Source organism: Procambarus clarkii, chromosome 50 (genome assembly GCF_040958095.1).
Source record: "Procambarus clarkii isolate CNS0578487 chromosome 50, FALCON_Pclarkii_2.0, whole genome shotgun sequence".
In the NCBI taxonomy this organism is placed as follows: Eukaryota; Metazoa; Arthropoda; class Malacostraca; order Decapoda; family Cambaridae; genus Procambarus; species Procambarus clarkii.
In genome coordinates this window covers 9143515-9155386 of record NC_091199.1, presented here as the reverse complement: position 1 = coordinate 9155386, position 11872 = coordinate 9143515, and the positions used below count along the sequence as shown (strand labels likewise).

Sequence of the window (11872 nt, the reverse complement as noted above, 5' to 3'; positions counted from 1 at the left end):
GCAACAGTAAAATGTATACTTGGATGAAAAAACAATTCTTCGCGGCAGGGGATCGTATTCCAGGGACCATAGGATTAAGGACTTGCCCGAAACGCTACGCGTACTAGTGGCTGTACAAGAATGTAACAACTCTTGTATATATCTCAAAAAAAAAAAAAAAAAAAAAAAAAACATTTAAAGTCAGGTATACTGCGAGATATAACTGGTTCTGATTCTCATTTGTATATTTAATTCTATTTTTTATTTATTTATTTATTTATTTATTTATATACAAGAAGGTACATTGGGTTTATGAGAGTAAAAATCACTAATCTTTTACATTCTTGTAAAGCCACTAGCACACATAGCTTTTCGGGCAGAGCCGAAATGGAAACAGAGCCTTAATAAAGCTACTGAGTTTGCTAAATAGTTCTCAGTTAATGTTTATTATTAAACTGAATTTGGCCATTTATCTTTCATGATAGTAGTGATTAAGTATAGTTATCTCAACATTCAACAGTGAGCAAGTGTTGCCAAACTGTGGTTGAACGAGGTAGTTTAACATTTATATATTTTATTTATACAGTATATACAAGAATTCTTACATTCTTGTACAGCCACTAGCATGCATAGCATTTCGGACAAGTCCTTAATCTTAATTTCCCCCCGAAATACAACCCGCCAAATTGTTTAACAACCAGGTACCCATTTTACTGTTGGGTGAAAAGAGGCTACAGTTAAGGATTGGCGCCCCTTGCCGGCCAGGATATAAACCCAGGCCAAAGCACTTGCGAAACGCCAGGCGAGTGTCTTACCACTTCGCCACGGGACTGCTGTTAAACATTGACACCTAATATTTAAATCACTGTACAATGTTGAACAGATGACTTTAACTAGCAGGCAGAGCATGTTAAACTAACGTTTAATCAACATTGGATCACTACGTTTTCAACGATGCCTTCACAAGGCCTGCTGGGATGTTTTAACATGATGCTGTAGTACAGTTGTCTATGTTCTCAATTCACAGTTGAGGATCCCGGGTTTGATTCCCGAGCGGGATAGAAATGGTTGGGCATGTTTCCTTTCACTTAATGCCTCTGTCCACCTAGCAGTAGCCTGGGAGCTAGGCAACTGTTGTGGGGTTGCATCCTGGGGAGGGTCAGTAGGTCCATCTTGGGAGGGGGTGGTTTCAATGCAAGCCTAAATTTTATATATATATTGTATACACAGGTAGGGAATTATTGTTAATGTGTATCTGTATTCTACAGTGTGTTTATGAACGTTGCATATTTTATTTTTCATGTATTTCATGTATTTGTTCTCAACACTTTTTATTCTTTATGCTCAATTAGTATTAAGTTCTAGATATTAATGTTTTTCTTGCCCGAAACGCATTGCGTAATAGTGGCTTTAGGCATTGTATGTACTAGCTCTATCTATATATCAATCCATTAATGTAACATCACTTGTATGTATATACCTTACCTGAATAAACATCTGAATCTGAATCTGAATCTGATGTAGAACAAGTGGAAGCATGTTCAGCTTCTTCACTAAAAAACGGGGTTATATTGTTCCTATAATGCTCGAGTTGGGAATACATAAACCCACCTACCCCAGCAGGGAAATGATGTTAGAGTAACGGTGATCCAATAATACATAAACCCACCTACCCCAGCAGGGAGATGATGTTAGAGTAACGGTGATCCAATATTATCAATGATAGTTCCAGTCTCAGTGGTTGAGAGCAACTGACTTGACGTATTAAGCATTACGTCAAGACTGTCGCTTTCAACCCATGTTGAAAGGGTTGACATTAACCACCTACTCGGTTAATGTCACTATTTGTTTGTTATAGTTAAAAACTTGTGTGATTAATACATGCAGTATTTAAAATTAACAAAGCAAAGCCAAAAAATCCTGCCACTTGATAAAGAATATACAACATTAAATAATAAAGAATTTGGAGTATTTATAATTATGACTTTTAGCTATAAAATAAGTGTTATATTGTATAATATAATATAAATTTGTCTTCTAATTATATAATTTATCCTCTTGCAGAATTGGTTATGGGGAGAGGAATCGACGTCGGAAGGCAGTCCTACAGCTCATCTCTCTTCAGAACCCTCAAGTGAAACGTTTGTTTATAACTCTCAGGATAAGTCTCAACAGCTTGATAATGATACAGAAGATAATTACGACTATGAAGGTGTTGAGCAAAGTGATAGTGAAATAGAAAGTGAGCTTTCCACAGGAAGCCCATCAAGTGATGATAGCCTAGACAGTCAGCCCTATGACAAAGTTGGCAATGCCAGCCATAGTGGCAAAAAATATAGCTTTAACTACACCTTTACCTACGGGAATGAAGGCAATGACAGCGGGCTCAGCTCTGACAGTGAAAGCAGTGACGTCAGCAAAAGATTTAGTGATAGAGACAGGGCAGATGGCCGTATCACTTACACTTATAACAGGAGATATAATGCAGAAGATCTCGATAACAGTGACAGACCCGGCACCTATAATGGCACTACTTATACCTTCAGAAATCGCTATGGCAGTGATGGTGGCCAAGGGGATATACAGGACGGGTATTATGGTGAGGGAAGCGGAGGAGGCCATATTAGCAGTAGCGGGGGGAGTTTTGAACAGAATGGCCAGTTTGGGGACCACACTTATGGGAGTGGATATGGAGACAGTTCTGGAGGTGGCAGTTCTGACGTAAGATACAGAGTTAATAGTGGAAGAAGACAGTTCGGGGTTGGTGGAAGAGTGAGGTATGGAGAAGGTGGAGCAGGACAATATGGAGGAGGTGGAGCAAGACAATATGGAGGAGGTGGTGCAGGGCAGTATGGAGGAGGTGGAGCAGGGCAGTATGGAGGAGATGGAAGAGAGGAGTATGGAGGAGGTGAATATGGTAATGAAGAGGACAGTCGTGGTGGAGGAGGATATGGAACACATAGTGCTGGGAGTGGTTATGGAGCCAGCTATGGAAGTGCTGGTGGGAGACTTGGAAGTGACAGTGAAAGAGAGGGGCGTGTAGATGTTGATGACCGATACGGAACCCGTCCTGGAGAAGAGCATGATAGAAGTGGTACTGGTGAAGAGTATGGAGGTGGGGCTGGTGACAGAGAAGGTTATGGAGGAGGTATAGCTGGCAGAAGAGAATATGTAGTTGGTGGTACCAGAGAAGGATACACAGGAGGTGAAGAAACTCGTGAAAGTGGCATTGAAGGTGAATATAGCGGTGGAACTGCTGGTAGAGGATATGTCAGTGGAACCTCTGGTGGAGGGTATGTCAGCGGAACCTCTAGTGGAGGGTATGTCAGCGGAACCTCTGGTGGAGGGTATGTCAGCGGAACCTCTGGTGGAGGGTATGTCAGCGGAACCACTGGTGGAGGATATGGCAGCAGAACCACTGGTGGAGGGTATGTCAGTGGAACAACTGGTAGTGGATATGACAGTGGAGCTACTGGTGGAGGATATGGCAGCAGAACTACTGGTGGAGGGTATGTCAGCGGAACCACTGGTGGGGGGTATGTCAGCGGAACCACTGGTGGAGGATATGGCAGTGGAACTGCTGATGGAAGATATGGCAGTGGATCTGCTGGTGGAGGATATGGCAGAGGCAGTGGAAGTGATGAAGGAGGTGCCTATGGTGCTGCAGGTGCTGATAGGTCCTCGCAGCCACAAGTGCAGCCCCGGCCTTTTCCAAGGCGCCCGGAACAAGTCCCCGAGTTAGAATGTGGTGGAGGAGACTGCAATAACAATGGTTGCAAATGCATAGGAGAGAAAGGCTCTAGAGTGAGTACCCATAATTTTACTCAATTATGTGATTTTACATTTTGATTTAGGATTTGTAGATTTATAAATTAAAATAATTTTTGATTTTTGAGTAAAATCATTAATCATACTTTAAAAAGTTATGTAAAATATACCCAGTTTGGAAGTTAACCTTTGATATATTGTACTGTACTGTATATCAGGTTTCTTTTAATTTAAATCAGTAAAATAAATAGAAAAAATAAGATTTTTGATGTCATTATCTTGGCATCTTGATCAATTTAGTTGTTTGAATTTACAGTATTTGTAATAAAAGTCAATTAAATGTACTATAATACACTCCTATAGTAAATATAATAATAAACAATATCACCAATCCATGAATTTATCATAGTAAAGTATTAATATAATTGTATTTTTGGCTGTTCTATTATACGATATACAGTATATCAATTATCACAACCAGCTACCATAGACATATTGCTTTGAAACATGAAATATTGCAACATATTGTTTTAACTTTGATATTGAGAAAGTACCGTCGTTGCAGGGATCTCCGGGGCTTCCTGGACCAACAGGAGAGAAGGGCCAGCAGGGTTTTCCCGGCATGGAGGGGCTGATGGGACCGAAGGGCAGCAAAGGAGAACACGGTCCTCAGGGGCCAACAGGGCCTAAGGGTGACCGAGTAAGCCTTGGCATTTATTTTAGTGGTTTGTTTTGTTTTAAGGATGCTAAGGAGTAGCTTTGGTTGTAATAGTAACAGAGTATTGTATTACTATTGTAATAATAATTTCAATAATCTTGTAAGTTCTCCATTACAGTACTGTATTTCTTTGAATATTCTGTATTGAAGGGATAAAATATTCCATTGAATATACAGTAATTAGCACAAGCAAGTATATTTTACGGGATATTGTGATCAGCATTAATAACAAGTATAGTGACTGATTTTGCCATCCACTTATTAAAGAAACAGAATTTTGGCATAGAATAATAAATTATTTCAGATTCATAAAATCCATGAAAGATTCTAATTTAATAAATATATTTAATAAATTCAGGAATGCTAATATAAACATTAGATTTAATGGTCAGGTACAGTACTGTACATACGAAAGTTAATACAGTAGTCCTTTGAAAATTATGCATAATTTAACGTATGTTATTGATTTATCCTCAGCATGAGTGAAATGCATTTGTTTTGTATGGATGAAGTAAATTTTTGGCCCCATGTATTACTTATTTTTATTTGTTTGTTTTTTCTATTTTATTATCTTTGGAACTTTTTTTTTTATTTTTTTTAAGAGATGTGAAATTTTTCTTTAAGAGTTATTAACATAGCAATATTTTTCAGGGTAAAATGGGTCTTAATGGCTTCCCCGGTATCAACGGAATTCCAGGTATCCCAGGCCCTCCAGGGCCCACAGGCAGACCAGGGCTGGACGGCTGCAATGGTACAGATGTATGTATAGTTATGGCACTCAACGACACCTTAAAGTTCTTGTAAAAAACTGGATTGAGGAATCCAGATTCGGTTTCTGGAATCCAGAATCCAGAAACCGGATTCACTGGGCAGAAAGTTCAATATACTGTACATCTTTTGGTTTGAAGCAATTGCTTTTACACGACAATAGGTTATAAAATTGACAAAGGTTTACGTGAAATTATGTAATTGGATATTACATATGTTATATACCTGATTACATAAAATTTCATGCATCTAATACAGATAGTCTTGGCACACATAACAAGATACACATTTAAATTGATATAAAATAACTGGACTCACTTCAACTTAACATATGCTGCACATTGACAGTGTATCAGTGCCCTATGCATGGTCTTGCCCAGTGGGAGTGTGGTATCTTTAGTTCTGCATCATTTTGACCAATTTTGAGGTTTAAATTCATTGTTGTCTGCACGAGCAACACTTGTACTTCATTGCAGCACATTGTACGTCATTGTCAATAAACTTTTATAATTCGGCATTCATTATCAGCATGATAGTAGCATACAGTACCTATATTATGCTTCATTTGGGCACTCTTTATATAACTTTGTTAGTGACTTAGAGTAGATTTAAAACATTTGATTGGCCAGTCCCAAGGCTTTAAATCATGAGTGTTATCTTAGAGGATTAATGTGGGGATATATCTTTTAGGTGATTTCAAATCTTTCTTTTGTACAGTATTAGTTTTTGTCTTAGTGTACAGCATCCAAGTAAATGTCCAAATTATTCATTAATTTAAATATTCATTCACATTTTAGGGTATTTGCCATGAACACATTTGCATGCGCTTTATTTTCTTTATGAAATTTTTTTAATTAAATTTAATGAATCTTTCAGGGCTCACCAGGCCTGCCAGGCATACCCGGGCCACCCGGCCCTCGAGGATTCCGTGGTCCTGAAGGCCAGAAAGGATTAAAGGGAGAACCAGCCATTGGACCGTGTACCACAGACAAAGGAGAGAAAGGAGAGCCGGGGCGTGATGGCAGACAGGGGCCCCAGGGACCTGCGGGTGTGCCTGGCCCCAAAGGCGAGACGGGATACCCAGGAGCAAGTGGATTGAAGGTAAAGAGATTGTAAAATCTCTTTATGTATGTACCTTACCTAAATAAAAATTATTATTATATTATTATTATAACAAGTTTTGTTTATGGCAGTTTTCTTGTAACTGTTTTGGAACATAAATATTTTGTTTCCAGTAAAGTATAAATGAATGGAAGTACATGACAAAAATTTAGTTTATATTTAAAAGCAAAAATATTTGGAATTTTTTGGGGGGAATTTCATTCTGATAAAGTCAGGGCTGAGAAGTTAAAAAACAAGGAAATTAATTAGATCAAATGGTGAATTTCTTTGAGGTGTGTTTTGGAAAAGAATATTGAAAACATTATGAAATAAAAATAAAATTACTATGATAAAGGATAAAGAAAAAAGGCTGACATTTTAAGTGAAATTTTAATATGAATTCAGGTGAGTTGGAAGTTTTTAGTGATGTCATATCTTATTTTATGATCCTTATAATAAAGATGAAACAAAAAGGAATATGAGACGAAGAAAATTGAATCAGTGGTACTCAATATTTATAGCTACCTTACCTTACCTTGAGGTTACCTTGAGATGATTTTGGGGGTTAGTGTCCCCGCGGCCCGGTCGTCAACCAGGCCTCCTCGTTTCTGGACTGGTCAACCAGGTTGTTGGACACGGCTGCTCGTAGCCTGATGTATGAGTCACAGCCTGGTTGATCAGGTATCCTTTGGAGGTGCTTGACAAGTTCTCTCCTGAACACTGTGAGGGGTCGCCAAGTTATGCCCAATACAGTATGTGTAGTGGAAGCTGGGCTTAAGAGCTTTGATAAATTTAAGAAATAATAGAAGAAGACAATATGTAGGTGATGGAAAGTAGATTTTCTGAAAGGAAGATGTATTAAGGCTTCTTGAGGAGGGATAGACAAGTTTAATACTTGTTAGATGAAAGAATTGTGAAAAAGAAATGTACAGATGCTCTGAATTATTTAAAAGAAAGATAGATAATATAAATCTTTCAAAGAAGACTTAATTTGTTGGAAAGGATATGAGAGAAAAACACAGGAGCTGTTCTTGACAAACTAACTGGATAAAAACTTTAAATACAGAGGAACCTTGGTATTTGAACAGCTACTAACTCGAACAATTCAGCACTCGAACAATTCAGCACTCAAACAATTCAGCACTCAAACAATTCAGCACTCGAACGCTGTGTTTGTGCTCGGTAGTTGACTGTTTGCTTGGCACTCAAACATAAACACACGTAACAGATAAATTAGTTTCCAAGAAGCTGTTGTTCGGTACCTATCTTAACTACTCAGTAAACTTTCTCGTGTTTTCTAAGATATTTTTTATATTCTTAGCATAAATAAGTCACCATGGTGCCTAAGAAAGTTAGTGATAAGAGCCAAATGAAAAGAAAATTAGTTAGGACCATGATAGAGATGAAAAAAGACCTCATTGCAAAATATTAAAGTGGTGCCCGTGTGTCTACTCTTGCTACCGAGTTTGGTATGCCCAAGTTGGACAAGTTTCTTGTAAGAATAGCATCCAGTGAGTCTCAAGATGGAAGTATAAAAAGATAGAAAAAGAGAAAGAACTCCAGAAGCACAATTACCTGAAGTGTTTATGGTAGAGAAACTTCCATGACAAACAATAACACCTCGCCTCCTCCTCACCAGCGGACGGCCTGTCTCGGTTCATTCCGCCGTCCACGGAGTGGACAGTTGACGCCGACTCATTCAGTTGGCTCTGCCGGACGTATGGGCTCCAAGAGGTGGATCTCTCCGCGTTGCCGTGGTCGAGGCATCTCCCTGTACATGTGGTGCCGTTCCCCGACTGTGAGGCTGCTGGGGTCAATGCCTTCAGGCAGGACTGGTCAAGTTGGGGTTACCTGTACCTCTTCCTCCCGGTTCCGCTGTTGCTCCAGGTCCTAGTTCACTTGGAGACTTACCAAGGGAGAATAGTTCTTCTGGCCCCTTGGTAGCCGGCCCAGCCTTGGTTTCAGGCGCAGCTTGCTCAGTGTCCGAATCCTGGGGTCTTTCCGTGGGTCTGCCTCGTTCGGCTGATCGGACCAGTCCGTTACATAGCTGGTTCAATCTTCTCCTCAAGTCTTTGCGTCTGGTCTTTCTGACGCGGGTCTATCACTATTTGTATGGTGAGCAGGTGACTTCATTGATGGTATCCCACCTGCGTGCTTCGTCTCGCAGCAGTATGAAGTTTCCTGGGGGTCCTTCCATTATTTCTTATCACTTCGTAGGTTTACTTCTGTCTCTGATAGGGTTGTCTTGTCCTTCCTTTCGTGGTTGTTCTAGGATTCGTAAGTAGGGGCAGTCGTAGGTTGAAGTGCCACTGTATGTTAATTCAATTAATAGAATTTATATAATATACACATTTTATTTAAATTTGATTACCTTATAATTCTTATTTGTATTAAAAGAATTTCTTTTGCAGGGAGAAAAGGGGTATCCTGGAAGCAAAGGAGACAAAGGTCCTATGGGTTTGACTGTGTTAGGTGTGCCAGGAGAAAAGGGTGAAAAGGGAGCTAAGGGTGATGCCAATAATTGTACAATACAGGATGTCTTACAACCAAATTGTACCTCCTTCACTATAGTGGAAATGGTGAGTTTACTTGTCTCACATTTTGATCAGATATGCATGTTACAGAAAATACATATTAATTTGTCTTTTTTCTTGGTCATGCAGAATGAGCAAAATACATAATAGAATTCTACGTTCTTCCATTCACTACATTCAATTTGGTTGGACCCTTTCTCCTTGTCCTTCACTATTTGCTGTAATTTTGCATATAAGGTGGCAGTTTTAACACTCGATTCACTTACATGGCAACTTGTCTTTACATTAACTGCCCGAAATGCTTTGCGTAATAGTGGCTTTAGGCATTTTATGTACTAGCTCTATCTATAAAGCCAACAAACTTTGTAAAATCTCTTTATGTATGTACCTTACCTAAATAAAAATTATTATTATTATTATTATTATTATTATTATTATTATTATTATTAATAGCATCATATAGTGGTGGAGGCCAAAACTGTCAGTAGTTTCAAAGTGTCATATGACAAAGAGTACCGGGAAGATGGGACACCACAAGCATCGCTCTCATCCTGTAACTACACTTACGTAATTATATTTGCTAAATACTGTACAGGACAAGAATACAAATTCAATGCTTTTATAAAATATAAAAGTATTGGAAATGGATGTTTCCCCTGATCTAATGGGAGTTGGTAAGATTTACGGCAGCAGGTTTAATGATAATCAAAATGACTTTAGTTTTGATACATTTTCAATTGGTAAATTAAGAAATCTTCAGAGCTTTAAAGTAAGAAAAAATTCGTAACTTAAGAAAACTTTCTGAATGCCACAACTAGAACATAGCAAGTAGGACAAAAGGAAATAAATATTTTTTTTTTTACCTTTAGTCAATACTTAAAAATTTCTCCATCAATCAGTGCCTCATGCAACAATTGCAGTGTAAATTATGTCTCATGTATTGTTCTGTATTTATGTTTTATACACTACTGTTTTCTTTCATTTACTAAATCATTATATTTTATCATTTTGTTTTGTCCACTTATGTTATTCCTCGGTGCAGAATGGTTCTTCATTATACGCTACAGTTCGGTACTGTATGATTTTGATTACAGCTCATGTGTAGTAAATGTCTGTGTAACACTTGGTAACACTAGTATTTTTTAACACTTGCTTAAATATTCAAAGTAATATGAACTGAAATACAGTATTGTATAACAATGGTGGTTTACACTCTGAACCAATGGTACATTTTCAAGGAAATGCTAAACAGAGAAAACTTATTAACTAATGCTGCCACCATCATGTCTTAATGAGATATTAAAACATACACAGCAATAATACAGGAACCACTGTTGTACTGAGAGAATTCTTCTTTTGATGTAATCCCTTAGTGACTGTATGTTAGACAGTCTGATTCTGGAGAATTTGGCAGGTTCAATGGCCTTGATGACAAACACGGGAGATGACAAAAGGGAAAACCAAGTGACACATGCAGATATAAATTTAACAAGAGTTTATTAAGCCAACATTATGATTTCCACAACAGTATTCTAAGTCCCTACTATCTAGAAAATAGCAAATTCTTTACTATCCTACACTGGCAAATGTTAAGTAATTTAGACACGGAATAATACCTTCAGAAATCACACATTGCCTATAACTACTGCCTCTCGACCCGGTGGATTTCACTCTGTCTCCGGACCATGGATGACCGGTCCGGCTCCTGTCATTTAATGGTCACTCTGTCTTAATCTCCCACACATGGGCATTTTATATACCCCCAAAGCTGACCCTAGATCAGCTGGTTTGGGGGGGGGGGAGCTGTTTCTAACCTACAAGTGAGAGGTTTGTATGGGTGGTCTGTGCCCCACGTGCTATACACCCAAGAATTTTTTTAATTAAAATTGTTTGACAACTATCTTGCACCTCTCAAAGAGGGGGAGATTAATTATGTTCCCATCAAGATCATTTGCACAACCAAAACAACTCAATTCTGCAGGTGGCTGACCTCTGACCTGGCATAAGGGTAGGTCTCTGGGTGTTACAGCTGTTTAGATGATTTGTAACCTTTGGTCTTCATACAGTAATTAATTACATAGCTGGTATATTTAGATATGTAGTACAGTATTAAAGAAAAATATAATTCTTTGTAGGGTGAGAAAGGTAACCAAGGACTACCAGGATCTGAGGGGCAGAAGGGCAGCAAGGGTGACCGAGGTGCCCAGGGTTACCCAGGTCCTCGAGGGCCATCAGGAGAGAAAGGTCTTCCAGGTTACCCAGGACCACCGGTAAGTATCTGGGTGCTATTACAACTTTTTCTGCATATTCTTTGGGTGTGCTAAGTTGTGTGTTTTGCAAGACTCCAAAACAGAGTTATACTCTAAATGATTGAATGATTAGTTGACTAGGATGATTACTTATTATTACTAACACTTGAAATAATGTCAGTCCAATTTTAATCTTACCCAAACTAACATCAATTAAAGCAGCCAAACCAAACTCATCTTTGTAGTTTCTGAGGTAATTATTGTAATCATTGCAAACAATCATTTCAATCATTCAATCTTTTCTATCTTCAATTTAGTAAGACCCCCTAGACTTACCTTCCCAATTTCTTGGCAGAGTTGTGCGGACTCAGTTCTGCACTGCCAAGCATGTCACCACAAGCCAAATACAATATCAAAGAAATACAAAAAAAATTATCATTAGTCTTCATCTCCCATTCTTTTGATGATGCATTATGGGTGGTCAACCTTGCCTCTGCAATGATCTATTCTACAGAAGAAAAATTATAATGTGGCCTCCCCCTTCTTAGAGAGTACTGTAGCTATCAAAGGCATCTGTAGCCCGACAAGTAAGAACACTGGAAATGTGGTCTGATTTTAAACGTGAATAGTATAAAAGGCATTTCCTTTTTTCCAAATGAGTTTATCTTAAACTAAAATTTTTTTTTTTTTTTTAGCAAAAACTTGTATTGTCAGATGATGATTCTAAATATAAATTTGTATGTATGTATGTACAT

The 11872-nt window shown here is 38.3% G+C and overlaps 1 protein-coding gene across 1 annotated transcript in view; it reads left to right on the top strand.

The window, feature by feature from the left end:
• The window catches only part of Col4a1 (Collagen type IV alpha 1), a 163522-nt gene that overhangs the window by 113591 nt on the left and 38059 nt on the right, over positions 1–11872 (top strand). The window contains exons 3-8 of the mRNA XM_069303481.1: positions 2042–3783; positions 4313–4447; positions 5117–5224; positions 6110–6334; positions 8746–8913; positions 11004–11138. Coding sequence (XP_069159582.1) covers positions 2042–3783; positions 4313–4447; positions 5117–5224; positions 6110–6334; positions 8746–8913; positions 11004–11138 — 2513 coding nt within the window. The remainder of the gene's footprint in view (positions 1–2041; positions 3784–4312; positions 4448–5116; positions 5225–6109; positions 6335–8745; positions 8914–11003; positions 11139–11872) is intronic.